The sequence below is a fragment of the Hydractinia symbiolongicarpus genome, chromosome 2 (genome assembly GCF_029227915.1).
Source record: "Hydractinia symbiolongicarpus strain clone_291-10 chromosome 2, HSymV2.1, whole genome shotgun sequence".
NCBI lineage: Eukaryota > Metazoa > Cnidaria > Hydrozoa > Anthoathecata > Hydractiniidae > Hydractinia > Hydractinia symbiolongicarpus.
In genome coordinates this window covers 12407027-12424401 of record NC_079876.1, presented here as the reverse complement: position 1 = coordinate 12424401, position 17375 = coordinate 12407027, and the positions used below count along the sequence as shown (strand labels likewise).

The window sequence follows — 17375 nt, the reverse complement described above, 5'->3', positions numbered from 1 at the left end:
CACTATAATACGACTATTAACACGCATAACATCTATTACTTTTTCTACCCACTTCTCTGCAACGAATATGCCAACTCCTCCATATCCATGACTTACCAATCCAAAAAAGCTTATACCTTGCCCTCCTACCTTCCACAAATCTCACTGAAGCTACTCTCCACCTGACTTTCTGAACACAACACATATCAACAGATCCACGTTCTAACATTTCAACTACTTCACCTGCTCTACCTCTCAGAGTACCAACATTTACACTAGCCATCCTCAACCTATTGTTATCTACCTTGTGATGTGATAGCTGGGTAACAGTCTGATGATGCTCACACCTGAAAACTGTCCTACCGTGCGCGACACCTTCACTCCTTAGAGTTCCAGCTCCGTTTACGCAGTTTGTCTGATCAACTATTCTTACGGCAATTAAAAAAGAGTTTTGTCATTGTTTTACAGCTGGATGCCCTTCCTAGCGCCAACCGTTCACAGACCGGACTGGGTGTTTTTTAAAGTGACACCATCACTGTGTGGCATTTCATGGGACTTCCACAATCGCCCCTTTAAACTAAGGTATGGTGGAGGACGTTCAACTCCTCTCTTGTCTCTTAAAGAGACCCTTTACCCTTATGAGAAACAAATCATTAAAATGTCTTAACAAAAAAGTAAATTTTGATTTGAAAATTCCTTTGGCACTGGCTTAATGCCAATAAAATTGCCTTAAATGCCACAAAAACGGAATACATTATTTTTAAACACCCCTCTAAGCCCATGGATCAGGAAATCCAACTTATAGGAGGTGATCAATTATTTCAAAGCAACTCTATTAAATACCTAGGAATACTTCTAAACTCTAACCTAACTTGGAAGCCGCAGATTGATACTGTAGCTTCCAAACTAAGAAGGGCTAATGGAATCATAGCCAAACTAAGACACTTGGTCCTGAAAGATGTTTTACTCTCTATCTACTATGCTCTTTTTTATTCTCATCTTAATTACTGCTCTATAATCTGGGGACAAGCAGTAAGCTCATTTATTAAGACGATTGTTACCTCGCAAAACTGTGCTATCCGCATTACTTTGCTTCTGCTGACCCTTTATTTACTCAACTAGGATTAATGAAATTTAATGATCTTATTCATTTTCAAAATGCTCTTTTAATCTTTCTGATGATAAATACGATGTTTGCATTTGCAGTTGACTTCTCCCATTCCCATAATACCAGAGCTAATGCTCGTAGACTCATTAAACTTGTTCGCACTAGTTGTTTTGGTACAAAGTCTATAGGTTATCAAGCCGTTCTGTCATGGTAATTTTGTCATGATAAATCCAAGTATAAAACTTCTTCACTTGACTGAAAATGACCTCAAATCTTACAATAACAACCTCTAACTTAACCAGTTATTTAAACATGCAGATATATTGACGTTTATTATTACGAACAGCCATTTTCTATTTGTCCTGTCAGGCCCCGTCCAATCCATGCTAGCATGGAAAACGGACGTTAAGCCGAGAATGATGATGATGATGATGATGAAAGCAAACCATATTTTTGCCTATTTTCTTGTGATGACCTGAAAAATAAACAATAAAATTTATGAAAATGATAGTATAGTCATGCATACTATTATTTTGGACATGTAGAAAAGGAAGTTAAGATTGAGAGAGTCGCTGTACGTAGACGCTCAACCATCGTGTTTGGGGTTCACGATTCAAAACGTCCCCCACTTTTCTACCGCAAAATAAGTGCGCAACAAAGATTAACCTCGGAACCTGTATCGCATGCGTAACATCCTTCGCATGTGCGTTTTACATTGCACACCTTACTTGATTTGCACAAGCGAATCATCGCATACCTACTCAAATATTCCTGAAAAAGACTGATAGGCCATGTAATTTTTTTTCCATTATTTTTTGAGTATCTATTGAAATATATGTTCTTTAATTGATTGATAAAAGAAAAAAATATCACACATTAAAACATTGTTGTTTTTTTTGCTGATTGTTTTTTAGTGTTTATGATCATGTGTATGAAGACTTCAATTTATTTAAAACTTATTATATATAGCTACATCATACATTTTTTTTCTATTATTGTAATTTTTTTCTTTTATGTTTTCTATCAATAGTTCCTCAACTTACAAAAAATGGTAGACAAGACAATGACCCTAAAATAAAATTCCAATTAGGATTTAAACAGCCCCTATTGAGAATTTCTTGATTACTGCACTGAAATAATTAATAAAACCTGCTGTTAAAATGAAAAAGAGTTAGTTAGGTTCTTTCGATTTTTTATTCCTTTACGTTTAAAATTGGGTGAAATGTTTATTTGTCTTAGGCCGTGATCACAATTATCTTTGGTTTGGGTCGCATGAACTTTTGAATCTAGCGGCGGACGGGCAGCCTGTGCGATGAATTTCTCTAAAAACAGCATAAATATAGCGTTTAAACGAACCCGATGCTTAGGGCTCCCTATTTCTTAGTGATAGCGAAGTAAATGAACTTATTTCAAAACAAAAGCAGAAACAATTTTTTGCAGGTACCATGTGGGAGCAGTGAACAAAACAAATAAAAATATATTGTTTCGTTTTGAATTCATTTATTATTATCAGTCAATCAAAAGATTTATTATACAAGTGGTCTAGTAACAAAGTTGTCCATGCGTGCCTGTATTCTAGAAGTCATTGATAGAACGAATTCCGCTAATAGCGCTTCCAAGTTGTTTGTAGGTAATGGTGGTGCGATCGGACTTGAGTTGGTCATTTTAAAAATAGTAAACAAATTATAAAATGGGAAGAGTTATCACAGAATATTCAATTTGATGTTGCTCACAAAGGGGCCAAGCAAATTTTATTTTAATATTTCCACTTCTTCGCCCCCAAATTTATCGGGGGTTTTAGTTTGAGAGTTGGGTCACGCGGGTGACCCGAACCAGGCATATTTGCGATTGTGGCCTTATTTTTCTAAAAATCTTAAAAAAAATAAATATTAAAATTAAATTATTAAATTAAAAAACTGTAAAAAATGTTCTCTTTCTAATAAACAAGAAGATATATGTATGTATTTACAAATTGTAAGCACAACTTTTACTCATATAGACAAAAGACGAAAAATGTTAACTAATTCCATCAACAACAAATGAGTGAAAAAAGTGCTACATCATCTAAATCTCATTTTTCCTATGAAGAGGGGCACAAGCGTGAAACACGAAAGAGTTATCAAGCTTACGTCCAGGAAATGACAGGATCCAACACTGAAGGTAAAGATAAATTATGTATGCCATTAATAAGGTAATTCCAAGACTGTTTTTTGTGAAACCTGCCTTGATAATATACCAAAATCACTGATAAACCTTTATGAGGAAGATGATATGCGAATTTGAAAATAAATAATGCTGTATATTTTTATTTGGTGTCAAGTCTTGAACTTTGCACCCGACTAACACAATACTATATGCTGCAACGTCAGAAACAGTATTTTTTGGTAAACTCATCAAAAATTTATGTCATGGGATACAGATTTTTTGTGACATTTATTTTGAAATCAAAATTAGAATTTGTGTAAAATTTTTATGGTACTGAAATTTATGGGGTTGGTCTTGATTTGGAAAATAATGATAATATAACTCTATAACGTAAGTCAGACATAATTTTATACTTTTGAACTCCTTTAAATTTAGTATGAATTTAAAAAAATGCTGAGCTGTAAAAATTCATATCAGAAAAAAATTGTGCATTAAATGAATTTGTATTGTCATATTTTTCATATTCTTGAAATTAATTCTTTGTTCATGGTAATTTGTTGTGATAAAACTAAAATGCGTGATGCGCTAATTTTGTAATCACAAAAATAGTTACGCGGTTAAAACAAAAGTTTAAATTTTTATGTGATTTATAACAAAAATTAGCTACTTAAAAATAGTTATAATACAAGTAAAAAACAACACAGAATATTATTGTACCACCCTCCTCCGTTGTTATTTTTTATTTTTTATTATTTCTTTTTGTTGTTGTTCCAACCATGCATTCTCGATAAAATTATATTTATTTCGCCGACCGACCAAAAGCTACTATTAACTTTACCCTTAAAAAAAATTGTGCATTAAATGAATTTGTATTGTCATATTTTTCATATTCTTGAAATTAATTCTTTGTTCATGGTAATTTGTTGTGATAAAACTAAAATGCGTGATGCGCTAATTTTGTAATCACAAAAATAGTTACGCGGTTAAAACAAAAGTTTAAATTTTTATGTGATTTATAACAAAAATTAGCTACTTAAAAATAGTTATAATACAAGTAAAAAACAACACAGAATATTATTGTACCACCCTCCTCCGTTGTTATTTTTTATTTTTTATTATTTCTTTTTGTTGTTGTTCCAACCATGCATTCTCGATAAAATTATATTTATTTCGCCGACCGACCAAAAGCTACTATTAACTTTACCCTTAGAACAACTAATTAAATTGGAGTCGCCTTTATACAAAACTTTATTTTCAATTTTTTTCAGAATCATCATCTGCAACTTGCGACGATGCTAGCGATGACAATAATGTGCGTCGATCGAGGCGAACACCAGTACCGAAAAGAAGTTTCAAGTTGATTGATGATTATGATCCAAAAGAGTCGGCTAAAAAAAAATCTGTGAAAGAGGGTAGAGGAAAAACAAACAAGAAGATAAAAGCTGCAGAAGAAACATCAGAAATAAAAGAGCAGCCAAGTGTTGAACTTAATTTAAATAAAATGGAGGCTGAAGATGATAATGGTGAAGAGATTTTGTTCTTTTTAAACCTCTGAGAATTCAGATTCTGCAAACTTAACTTCATTAAATTACAGCATGAACCTTGAACCTTGTGTGTCTTTTAAAAATAGCTCTTTTTAGAACGTTTTACAATTTTGAAGATTGAAAACAAAGTCCAATAAAAAAGTGAATTTTTTTTTAGTTTTAAATTCGGGAGAATTGAGCTTCCCTTTGGAGTAAATCAGGAATGTTGAATGTTTCTCCAAAATTAAGAAAATATTGGGATTTTTTTTTGACAATGTTTGTTGAGGAAAACAAAGTTTGTTGATGAAAGCAACGTTTGTTGACAATAACAACACTTGTTCATAAAAACAACGTTTGTTCATGACAGCATCTTATTTTAGAAGTTACGCCTAGAAAATCATCGCGAGCACCCAAACCAAAAAAGTTTCAAGACAGTATAGCTCCTCCTTGCATAAAAAAACCTCATTTACCAAAACAAGAAAATGCTGAGTTGGTGGATGAAAAACAAATAAGCAAATCCAGAAGAAGAAAATCAAAAGAAAACGCAGCGCACGTTGAATTTCTTTCTCCTGCTGAGTCAGCAAAATTAAAGAAGAGTAAAAAATCCACATCAGAAGGTAAAGTTTTCGTAAAATTTTTAAAATAGTGCATATAGGTTTTAAAATTAAAATTAAAATTAAGGTATACATTTTTCATATAAGAAAAAACTTTATACAAAATTGAGGCTGAAATACCAAAATGTTAAGAAAACCATAAAAAGTCACGACGCCTAAGTGTTTTTTATCAGTCCGTTGTTTTTTTTTATTGACAAATCAGGGCTAAAATTGATATCAAGGTGACAGCAAGTTTGAAAACTTGTTAGAAAAATTTTTGCTCAGCTGCTGACTATCTGAATACAAAATAAACATCGAAAAATTATGTTTTGGTCGTTGGATGGGCACTGATGTTTAATATTTATTTTTTACATGTTTTGTAAATGTTAGAAATGCAAATCAGTAAAGTAAAAAAAATATGATATGTGAATCAGAAAAAAAGGACGTCACATTGAAATCAGAGGTTTATTTGGAAATCTGGGCTTTGGCTTGGAACCCAGAAACTGATTTTTGTAAGGACCTGTTTAAAACTCCCATAATTATTTTTAATCTTCAAATTATCAAACCTAATCATTTTTGTGTGGAAGTCACATGAATCTTAAATGTTTTGGATATTTGTTTTGATTTCCAAAATGTTCAATTAAGTAAGTGGTTTGTACCATAGTTACTGAACCTCAATTATCACCAACAAAAACAAAAAGAACCAAAGGTGGCGAGATAAAATCTCCTGAAAAAGCAAAACCTGTTAAAAAGTCGAATAAACGTAAAAGAAGTGTAACAGATGACAAGAAGGGACTGCCATCTGAAGAGCTAGATACATCTCAAGAATCTTCACCAAAAAAACAGAAGAAAAAACCAATGTATGAGAGTTACGTCACAACAGGTAGTAAAAAATATGTAGAAGTGGAAAAAGAAGAAGAGGAACAAGGAGTGGAACAAGAAGACATTGTCAAAGACCTAAAGTCTCCGAGTAAAAAGAAGAAAAAGAAGAAGAAAAAGAGAGTTAAGGAGAAAGAAGAAGTAACAACATCACCTAAAAAAAAGACTACTACAACTCCTCCAAAGTTGATAGTCTCATTTAAAAAGAACATAACAGCTAGTGATAAAAAGAAACAAAAGACAAGCGTTTCCCGTGATGATGGCATCGAAAAAGCAGTGACTGAAAGTTCTATGGATGTTCAAATCCATCCGACGGATGCACCAGCCACTTCAGCAGACATAAATACCACTCCTACGTTGGAGACTCCAACCACTCCACTGGAGTGTGTAGAAGAAAAGTTACCTCATCAGAAAAAAAACAAGAAGAAAATCAAGAAGAAACTTGACAGTAAAAATCAGAAGGTGGTTGATGTTAAAACGTTTCTCGTGGAAGATGAGAATGTGGTGAAAGTGAAGAAGAAGAAGATTTATAAGAAGAGAGGCAGTAAAAAGATGTTGGTGAGAATCATAAAGAATCATTGCAATGCAAATGGTCAGATTGTGAAAACAGAAACTGTTCTCGTTGATAATGTTCCTGTTGAAGACAATGCAGGTAAAGTAGATGAAGTAAGCGAGACAAAAAATGATGTGCTAGAGACTTTAGATTTTCCGATCGAAGAAAATAACGATGTTGAGGTACCATGGTGTGACTATGATGAAAATGAGATGCAATCTGACATCAAAACAGAACCTATTGATCAGAAGGAGGCACCAACTGACGTGTCTGGAGAAGATGCTTCTAGGTTTGAGGCAGAAAAAACGAAAACAAAAAAGTCGGCATTAAAAAAATCTTCCAAGAAAGTGGTTTCCAAAAAAACATCTTTGAAAGCTCAAAAGAAAGCGTTGTCCCGCCCGGCTAACAAAAATGTCACTGTGGGTGGAAAAGTGGTGGGTAAGACAACCAAAGGGATGAAGAAGACTGGTGTGGCAGTGCTGGATAAGGTCGCGTCTCCAAAATCACCAACCAAAAAGACAGCTAGTGGTGGTGAAGTTAATGTTGCTTGTCATTCAGAACCGGTGAGTCGTTTTTTGCTGACGAAGTCAAATTTTATTCTTATTTATACAAATGGAACTTGTTTATATTACCTAACCATGTTAGTATAAATTCTATAAACAAAATCCTGCATAATTCGTAGTATCTGAAAAATCAAGAGGGAAATTTTTTTTCTTCCTAATTTTGATCACGAAATAGATGTTGATTTGTATTTTTTATCTTCCAATTCTCGCTTTCTATTCGTTGTTAATCATTACGGGGGTTCTCATCAAACTGTATAACTTTCAGGAATCTGACAGGTAATTCCATGTCGTTTTTCAATAAACTAGTCGTTAGCCCGTGGAAAAATCCACGGGTTCACCCGTCCTTTTTATACCGCATTGCGTGCGTCTCGCTACCTGCGCAGCTAAGCTTCCATTTTGCGTGACAGACAGACGGACGGACGGACGGACAGACAGACGTATACGGGTATTATAATATAGATACGGTCTTTGAAACATTATCTCTGTTTAACATCACGGAATCAGGTTTGAGGACTAATACACACTGTGTACTGAAAATTTTTAACAATTTATGCGTTAACTACGCTTAAGATTATTTTCAGCAAGAATTGAAGTAATTGGCTTGTACTTTTTATTGCATGGATTTGTGTACAACAGGCTGGGAGTAAAAAGATAAACAGGAGAACATTTGACTAGCTTTGATCTTTCTGTGCAGATGAATGGTGGTCAATAAACAATTTTTTATGACGTCACCGCTGTTACGACAAGAGGTGGCAACTGATCTGAACAGAATGTGTAAAAAGTATTATTTTAATGAACTAAATTTTAAATTTACTTTTAGAAAAACGCATACAATTTATTTTGTCGGAAATACAGACCTATTATCGTCCAACAACATCCAAAAGCAGGTAGCTATGATTCAATGTTTAAATTCAAATATTTAGTCATTTAAATTGATAATTGATGGATTTATTGGTGGCGTCTTCGTGAACGGTTATTTGAGAGTCGTTAGATCCGCTCAAAAAGATAATGAAAGATAATGCTTGATTGTATATCCGAATGCATATTTTTTTGATCTAGTATTAAAGACTGTTTTAGTTATGGTTAACAGTTGAAGAGTCACAGCTTTAGAATGTTAAACATCTATTGTTAATCTTCTGTCAATTGTAACACGATGTCATATAGTTCTAATTTAATATTGACAGATAAAGATGTACATGTTAATTTAGATTTTGCTGAGATCAGCAGAAGACTTGCTGCTCTTTGGAACACTGCATCCGTTGCTGAAAAGCAGGTATTTGTTGTTGATGTTGTTGTCAATGTTATTTTGAATGCGGTATTTTGTTGTTGTTGTTGTTGTTATTGTTTGTTGTTGTTGTTGTTGTTTATGTTATGTTGTCGGAATTCGATAGTACTATATTTTTTTAATATTTTTAGGAACACCGAGAAAGGTTTAACGAAATACAATCAAGTTCGCGCGCAAAAATGTACAAGCTAAACCGCACATCTCCTTCTTTATGGACTGAAACCGAGTTCAAGTACATTAAGAAAGCCATCAGCGAGAAAGAAGCCTTCTCCATTCCCACGTACAGTGTGCGAAGACTTCAACCTGTTGATTTTGCTGCTCATCTCCAACTATTGGGAGATTCACTCACGGTTATTGCGGGAGCGTTGGAACAACAGGTAAAATTATTTTCATCACCATCGAATATACAATGGCCCTTATGGTTCACTTCTCTTCCAATTTAAAAATACTTTTCTTCTATGATTCAAACAATTCTCTTCTGTATTTTAACACTTCTCTTCAGTGTTTTGACACTTGTCGTCTGCATGTGACCAGTGGTCAGTAAGAGAAGTATACTTGCTCTACGCGTTTATTACAAGCTCGTGAGCTTGTATTAAAACGCAAATGTGTCCTACAAGAATGGAAATTTTTGCCTCTCTGAGCACCGACACGGGAGTCGTCGTGTGTTCGAATCTCATCTTGGTAACTATTTTTACTTTTTTTTTCTTTTTTCTTTTTTAAAAAGATAAGAAAAGTGTTCAAAACACTTAACACAAAACAACTAACTAGTAAATAAAGGTGTTTCCACCAAACTTTTTAAAAGTGAATGTAGGCAGAATTAACTGAATTAATGAATTTCGCAAATTTTGGGGTTTGTGGGTTTGTGGTCTTTCTTCTTCCTGTCAGTCGGTTCACCCAAGACGGACCCATTGAAAATTAAAAGTTTGAGGAATTTTCCGTTCAGGAAGGTCTCACAAATCAATTTTGAAAAATAAGTGTGTAACAAATATTATTGCGTATCTAAATAGTAAAATATGTCGTGTCTAACTTTGTAACAAAAATCCCAATTTGATAGACAGCTTTTTGTAAACTTTATTCGCGAGGTTGTTTGCGTATATCATACGTCTTGTTTTTCTATTGTAGCAGGTCTAAATAAAACAATATCACGAATCAATTCAGCTCACTAGCAGAACAGTTGATCAACAGACACAGTAGATTGAAAATAAAATGGCTATCCTAAGACTCATGGTCAGGCTTGGAGTGTAGGTTAAAAACAATGGGTCTTTTGTTTAGAACAATAGAAAAATAAGAATAATAACAAGAAGAACTAGAATTTTTGATGAAAGTTTGGAAAAAGATAAAGGATAGTGTGTATTGAAAAAAAAATGCCTTAAACGGAATGCCACAACTTGTTCTTATCTTAGAATATATATATATGGTGCACTAACGTACACAAAAATTTTAAGAGAGTCTTTTATATGGCTGGAGCCGGTATGTCATTTATTCATAAACATGAGTTATCAAAAACCAGTTTAATCGATATTGCGGAATTGATTCTGGGATTTTGTAAGAGAGGTGTTTCACACTTTGGAAGAGACGTGCTTCAGGAAGAGAAAGTTTCGGAGGAAAGAAGAGAAAAAGTTTTGACAAAGAAGGGAAGTGACCATGGAGGCCATTGTGCATTTAGGTCATGAAAACGATTTTAAAATTAGTACATTACCTTTAAAATTCATCTTAACTGATCACATGTTGTTAAGTGCAAAGCCTAAAGAAGTCAAGCGTAATATTTATGTTCTGCAAGATTTAATTTCGGTATTTGCTATAACCAATAATTTAATGTTATTATTTACTTGAAAGAAAAATAATTTTCCTTTTTTTTTAAACAATTGTTTTAGAACAGATAATTTAGATTAGTTGCGGGGTGAAGTTTTTAAAAAAACTGTTCAGTGAAAACCAAGCTTAAGTTTTAAATTTTTAGCCTAATTAGTTGCTTAGGCGTTGACTTGAATTTCACCCAAAAAACGTAAATTTATTATAAAAGCTTTCACTCCCTGAAATCTAACGTAGAGAAACAGAGCTTGGTGCTTTATATTTCAATATAAAAATACGTTATGTTGATTGAATTTTTTGTTTTCTTATTAGTCCGCAATGACGGTACATGGAGCGATGTCGGTACTGTTGGATTCCATGTTGTGTGCTCTACCTCCCTTGCTCTTCCTTACGTCGTGTATACCAGAAATAGCTAGTGTGGATGAAGATCAACAGGTGTGTTTGTTCGTTTGAAAATTTGTCGTTTGTTTGAGTATTCGTTTGTTCGTTCCAATTTTCGTTTATTCGTTCGAATATTCGTTTATTCGTTCCAATATTTGTTTGTTTTACCGATTTGCCTGTCGTTCTTTCGTTCGTTCTTTCGTTCGTTCGTTCGTTCGTTCGTTCGTTCGTTCGTTCGTTCGTTCGTTCGTTCGTTCGTTCGTTCGTTCGTTCGTTCGTTGGGTCATTCTATTTGTTTGTTTTGCCAAATTACATGAGTTTGTGTTTGTTTCTTCATTTGTTTGCTGTTTAGTTTTGATTTTAGGAAGGTTTCTCTGTTCTTTTTTTATAATAAAATATTACGATGCCGACCATAGATCTATAAATAGGATGTGATTACTTAGAACTTTTATTTCATCTCTTGTTTGGTCAATTTTAATACATTGGTTTTATGTTCATATTTAGGCTCGTACGCTAGATAACATTGCATATATCTTACCCGGTCTATAACATCAACAAGCATTTCATCGCAGTGAGAACATATGCTCTCCATTGCATTGAAGAACACATGCTCTCCATCGCATTAACAACTGATGCTCTTCATCGCTGTGAGGAACAGATGCCCAATCCGTACTTAATTTCTCTGTATTTTAATATACTTCATTTAATGACTAGTCATGTCATGTGACATCTACGAAAGCGATTTTTTTTTACTTTGTTATCAAAGAAATAACTTCGTCAAAAACATGTACTCAGTGGTATGAAGAAAACAGAGATATTAGATTGTAGAAATGTATATATAATTTATCTCTCTACCTTTGTAAGATAGAATTATTTCAATAAAAAATTCGCCATTTGTGGGAAACAGTTTTTTTCTTTGAGGAATGATATAGATATTGATCAACCGAAATTGCTTAGCGGTTGTTTAATATCATTCAACTAATTTTCATAATTTATCTAAGAAAAGGGAAAAAAGAAAAGAGATCATATTGTTGGTAGAAGAATGTTCTTAAAAATAAACTGAAGTGTGCAATAAAGAAGTGTTTTGTAATTTTTTTTCTTGGACTTTTATTTCTTTTGTTTCGAAAGAATATCTCTTTTTATTTTTGCAATAAATCAATTTTTATATTTTCAAACCCGATTTAATTGCTTGTAAAAAAAATTCTGTGTCCACACAAGATGTCATTTTTCCTGTTGTTAAGCAGTTTGTTAGATCATGGTTAGTCATAAATGTTGTGCCTTGTCAAAAAGTGAGGATTTTTGCTGAGCAAGCGATAATTTGGACGGCGTGACTACTAAACATTTGGACTGGAAGGCTTATTAAAGTAGGCCACATTTACATTAAGAAGTATTTATTGTTTGCATAGACATGATGTAAAGCCTCTTTTACATTAGATCAAAATAAATAATTTATTCATCAGCTTTAATTACTTTTATAAGCTTGTGTGGATAGTATTAATTAATCTTTTTTAATTTTTTTTGTGTGTAATTGCATCTTTGATTGTGCGTGTAGGTGGAGTAAACTTTATTATGCAATTTCTACATGATATACAAGATGACGAACAGTGAATAACTACAAAGTAGATACATTTTTAACTTTGCTCTACTTATTTTTATATCTGCATTCATCTTCTTTTTGTTGTAGTTGTAAAGCAAACAAGAAATTTTCGCAGTGTGTACTGGCGCTTAGCCTGTTTATCTACCAGATGGCTAAAACTTTTTTTTTATCTATCAACATTCACTTTAAAAAGGAACGGGAATTTTTTTTCGTTCGTGGTCGTGCTGACATACGCAGTTAGGATTTTAAATTATGACTTTAAGATAATGCACGCATTTAAATAAAAAAATTTTATATTTTTGAAAATCGTTCGAAGAATAGTTTTTTTGTGTTTTGTTTTGTTTTATTTTCAGTTTTAGAGTAAAAGTTACGCAACGGGGATAATTTTTTTTTTAAATATATAACCAGGTTGGCCAGCAATCTGGAAAATTCAGAGACTTCAAAAAGTGCGCCAAAAACGCCAAAAAAAGTAAAACTATTTATAACTCAGCTTGTCTCCAGGCTACCGTATTTAGCGAATTTTTCAACAGTCAAGGAAAAAAAGTTAGGGGGATTTATTGTATAAAACTTAGCTGTCAAATATACCAGTGAAAGTATAACATAAAAAATGACTCAGCCGTCTTGGTTTTCTGTAGCACAATTTGCAATCGTCTTTAGGCGCATTTCTATAAAGATGAAATTTGATAAGGTGTGATTAACCTCTATACTTTTTCTTTGCTTTATTTATCAATATATATTTTCACACATATATTATTTACTTCTATCTATATTATAAATACACAGAAAATGATGTTTATAAGTTTGTGGTGAATGTAACATTATTGAAGTTATTTCAAAAACGTTTCTTCCGAGGTAACCATTTTGAATTTTCACGGTCTCTTCGTGAAACACGTAGTATACTGGACAGGTATACGAAATGGCGTTACCAAGGGAACTTGCATTCATTATTGATGGAATTATCAATCAGGATCATCACTTGCTTCAGTGGGAAGTGTTTGGTAACGCTGCAGATGATATACGAATTATGCTGACATGGCGAAAAATTAAACAATCAGAAGACAGTTCTGTTGACATGGTGAAACCAGAAGATGTTTTGGTGGCTTTGCATGAAACGGATGAAAATTGGAAGAGTATAAAAAGAAGTTTTAAAGTCGAAAACATAAAACGAATAGAAGATGAAAACACGAACGTTTCAAGTATTAAGGCGAAGGAGCATAAAGAAAGGAAAAAGAACCCCTTTCGAAAGTTACGAAAAAATGAAAAACTTAAAAGAAAAGGAAAATTACAACTTTCATTATCGATAGATGAAGTTGATCGTGAGAAGACAGTAGACAAACCGAACAACGAGCGACGACAATACCATGTCTTGCTTAATTTCAGCAATGATAAAAGTATGCGAAACTTTCAGAGCGACCACAGCAACAACAATGACGACGGCGATAGCAGCGACAGTAACAATAGCTACAACAAAAACGACAGAAACAACGACAACAACAGCAACGACAACAACAACAACGATGACAACAACAGCAACGACAACAACAACGGCAGCAGGACTTACAACAAAAATGATAGAAACAACGACAACAATAACATCAGTGACAACAATAACGTCAACAACAACAACAACAACGATAAGGACGACAATAGCGACAGTAACAACGACAACAACAACAACGACAACAGTGTTGACGATAAGCAGGAAAATAACGTCGCTAAGAACGATAAAAATTTCAATAATATAAGTCATTGCTTGAAACAACAAACTAAATGTAACACTAAAAACCATATCGTGAGCCTTTCTCAGATCAAGTCAAAAGAAACTGCAAAAAAAGTGTTGGAAGTGCAGCGAAATAAATTTAAAATGTCTATAGATCAAAATGTTCTCAGTGCGCTACAAATTCCAGATACATCATGTGATAACGAAAACACTTCTATAAAACCATGTGATATAAATGGGGTTTTTAATGGCCAGAAACTTTTACCTGCAGATAAATTTAAAAGTAGTAGCAACAATTCATCCGTACGAACGTTGTCGGAGAACAGTGGAGAGACGGGTAAACTTTCATATTTTTAACCTTTGTTTTTTTTATCTGTCGTAAGCATTCAAGGTTCGTTCACAAAACAGAAAATCCTAAGAGTTTTCATGGGGATCATGTTAAAGAAACGCGCCACGAACGTTTCTGCTGACGAAGCTTAACTAAAAACTTAAAATAACATGTTGCGTTTTTTCTTTTCAGGTGTGGAGAACTGCGTTGAGTGTAACTACAATGGCTTCTGTGACGATCAAACTCACAAAGAAGAGTATATGTCGACTTTGCTCGCAGATGCTGAGAAAAGTGATATGAATGAGGGTAAACTATGAAGCATTTTCGTTCCCAACCCCTTTTTATAGTACACAAATTAAAAAGATGTTGAATAGTAGCTTTATGTTCTTTATGTTAAAGATTTAGACCAACTCGTCCCCAGGCTCTGCTGACTTTTCTGCATTGCTTAACCTTCTTTATTCATTTCATCTTAAAACAGATTTGACGACGATAATAGTATTATTAAAACTTATTTTAATTATTTTAACGCAAGTGTAAATAGTGTCCTATTTGTCAGTTGTTTGAAAACGAAACGAGACGGGACACATCACAAACTATTTTGATTACTGTGATGTCCGAAAAGTTTGATATATGATTTCGTAAAAACGTTTTTCTTCTCAGCAATTGTAGAATGTATATACTTTATTCTGTAAGAATATGGTTTATAAAAATATCAGGCTGGGGTTTCAGGTTAAAAAACAATACGTCTATAGTTAAAAAAAGAGAAATAAGAAGAATAATAACCTTGGTTAAAATATTCTTATATTTATTTATTTTATATTCTTATAAAAAAGCGTGTATACAGGAGAAGAGCATGCATAATTATTTCCTTACTTCCCTCCCTCTCCCCTGCCAACCAGGGTAACTTTAGCACCTCTTCAAGGTTGATATCAATTATGAACAATCTCAGTACGAAAAGCCGTTCGAAAATTAATTAGGATCATTAAAATCTCACTTCTCCGCCGCCATTTTTCTTTATAGATTGCGTATGTAATGTTTGCACAGACGGTGGAGTTCATAATGGCTGCGTCTATCGAGAAATATCGCGCCTCAAACACCACTACAAGTTGTTCGATAAACGTAACTTGTGTTTTTGTAAAGTTTGCTTTCCATTCAAGTATCGCCAGATGTGTTTGCGGCAAGAGTTACGAGTGCTACGAAAGAAAGGAAAGAATCTTTACTACAGGTGCGTGCACACTATTGAAAGTGTGGAAATGGTAAACTTGCTAAGGCTACGTTTACACAATATGTTTAAGTTTGGTTACTTCTATAAGGAGTGACTTGAAGTCTTATTTAACGCCAAGTCGACGCATGGGAAGGAAACATTTAAATAGCACGCTCGTCTCCAGGGTTTGTTGCCTGATGTCGAAGCCGCTAGCGCTTTCTTCGCAGCTAGCTTCGATGTCAAAAAGCCAAGAGCCACTTGGTACGAGGTTGTGGTAAACTAATTGACATTCCTAATACAATCTGCATTCTTGAAAATTTATCCTATCTGACGACGTGTCATAAAATCTGAGAAATCAAAAAACCTGGGAACGAGATTAACTTGAATCGGTAAGCAGTTAGATCTTCGCAGTGGCAGTCACCTAACAAAAGTTAATAATATCTTTTTTCGGATAACTTACAGATGAACTAGAACAGACTAGAATGTACCTTTTCCACTTAATCAAAACCTCTTTTAAATTTTATAAAACAATTTTTTTTTTAATTTTAACTTTTAGATTAACATGTGATAGTGACGATGATGACACAGGATATCACCCTGGGCTTCGTTATGGTGATTCCCTGATTGATAATTACGACAGCGAATCCGATGGAGAAAAAAATCAAGCTAAAAGTGTCAATGATATCGAGTTAAAAATCACAAAAGAAGATAAAATAAGTTTTCGTAATTGTCTGGATTGTCAGTTTACTGGATTTTGTGAAGACATCCGACATAAGAAGTTGTACACGAGATTGCTTCGTCATGATGACGTCAACTTTGACGAGCTTGAAGAGCCCTGCGCTTGTTTAGTGTGTGTATTCAAAGGCGCTGCACATAGTGGCTGTGTGAGGCGGGAAATGAAGCGACTCCGATACGATTTGAAGTTATTCGATGAAAGAAATTTATGCGAGTGTGAAATTTGCGTTCCGTTTAAATATCGAACGATTTGTTTGAGACAAGAATTAAAGAAACTAAGAAGGAAGAGAAATATAAATTTATATCCAAAATTATATTAACATCTTTAGTTTAACACAAAAGTAAAAAATACCTTAGTGTTTTAAATTTAGTCCTTCAAATATGATAGCTACATAAATTGTTGCAGTCTTTGCCCATCTCGCAATAATGTCGCAAATCTCGCAATAATGTCACAAATCTCGCAATAATGTCGCAAATCTCGCAATAATGTCGCAAATCTTGCATTAATGTCACAAATTTCGCAATAATGTCGCAAATCTCGCAATAATGTCGCAAATCTCGCATTAATGTCACAAATTTCGCAATAATGTCGCAAATCTCGCAATAATGTCGCAAATCTCGTAATAACGTGTGTATATGTCAAAATTTTAAACAATGACGAACACCTCAACCTATATTAGTAAAATTATATAAAAGGTTATGATTAAGCCTAGAAATTTAAAATTCGCAATTGGATTTGGATCACAATAATTATCGCATGATACATAACGAATTCTTTTAATTTAGCGCGTCCTCTAATTAGCGCAGATAACCGATTTCCAAAAGTTGAACAATTTTTTCCCTCTAATTATTAGTGCGCGTCAGTTTTGGGAGTATTCGGCTTTCCTCTTATTTAGTCCGACAAAATTTTCTCTAATTGCTATAAGGGTTGACGTTTTCCAATCAGACAAAAATAAAATTGACCTTTTTTGAC

General features: G+C 33.6%; 2 protein-coding genes across 3 annotated transcripts; both read left to right on the top strand.

Annotated features, from left to right (window-relative positions):
• The first annotated feature begins 3086 nt into the window (after positions 1–3086).
• LOC130629469 (HMG box-containing protein 4-like) lies at positions 3087–11722 on the top strand. Of its 2 annotated transcripts, none has more exons than XM_057442683.1 (9): positions 3087–3247; positions 4501–4755; positions 5139–5372; positions 6013–7343; positions 8164–8230; positions 8552–8616; positions 8760–9005; positions 10750–10872; positions 11323–11722. In XM_057442683.1, exons 1-9 carry the CDS (start codon positions 3127–3129, stop codon positions 11365–11367), a joined length of 2487 nt encoding a protein of 828 aa, XP_057298666.1. In that variant the 5' UTR covers positions 3087–3126; the 3' UTR covers positions 11368–11722. The 2 variants fall into 2 exon arrangements, with proteins under 2 accessions (XP_057298666.1, XP_057298665.1); XM_057442682.1 differs by having other exon boundaries at positions 5136–5372.
• Positions 11723–11862: 140 nt separating this feature from the next.
• Positions 11863–16753, top strand: LOC130629470 (putative histone-lysine N-methyltransferase 1). Its single transcript, XM_057442684.1, has 4 exons — positions 11863–14472; positions 14656–14769; positions 15484–15688; positions 16224–16753. The coding sequence occupies exons 1-4, from the start codon at positions 13332–13334 to the stop codon at positions 16720–16722; spliced, it is 1959 nt and encodes a 652-aa protein (XP_057298667.1). The 5' UTR covers positions 11863–13331; the 3' UTR covers positions 16723–16753.
• Positions 16754–17375: the final 622 nt, after the last annotated feature.

Excerpts from the sequence above, each read along its gene's own strand:
- LOC130629470 (XM_057442684.1), top strand. The coding sequence starts at position 13,332 with ATGGCGTTACCAAGGGAACTTGCATTCATTATTGATGGAATTATCAAT. Across the intron at positions 14,770-15,483 it reads GAAAAGTGATATGAATGAGG|ATTGCGTATGTAATGTTTGC; the intron begins GTAAACTATGAA and ends TTTTCTTTATAG. Across the intron at positions 15,689-16,223 it reads GGAAAGAATCTTTACTACAG|ATTAACATGTGATAGTGACG; the intron begins GTGCGTGCACAC and ends TTTAACTTTTAG.
- LOC130629469 (XM_057442682.1), top strand. The coding sequence starts at position 3,127 with ATGAGTGAAAAAAGTGCTACATCATCTAAATCTCATTTTTCCTATGAA. Across the intron at positions 4,756-5,135 it reads GGAGGCTGAAGATGATAATG|AAGTTACGCCTAGAAAATCA; the intron begins GTGAAGAGATTT and ends ATCTTATTTTAG. Across the intron at positions 5,373-6,012 it reads TAAAAAATCCACATCAGAAG|TTACTGAACCTCAATTATCA; the intron begins GTAAAGTTTTCG and ends TTTGTACCATAG.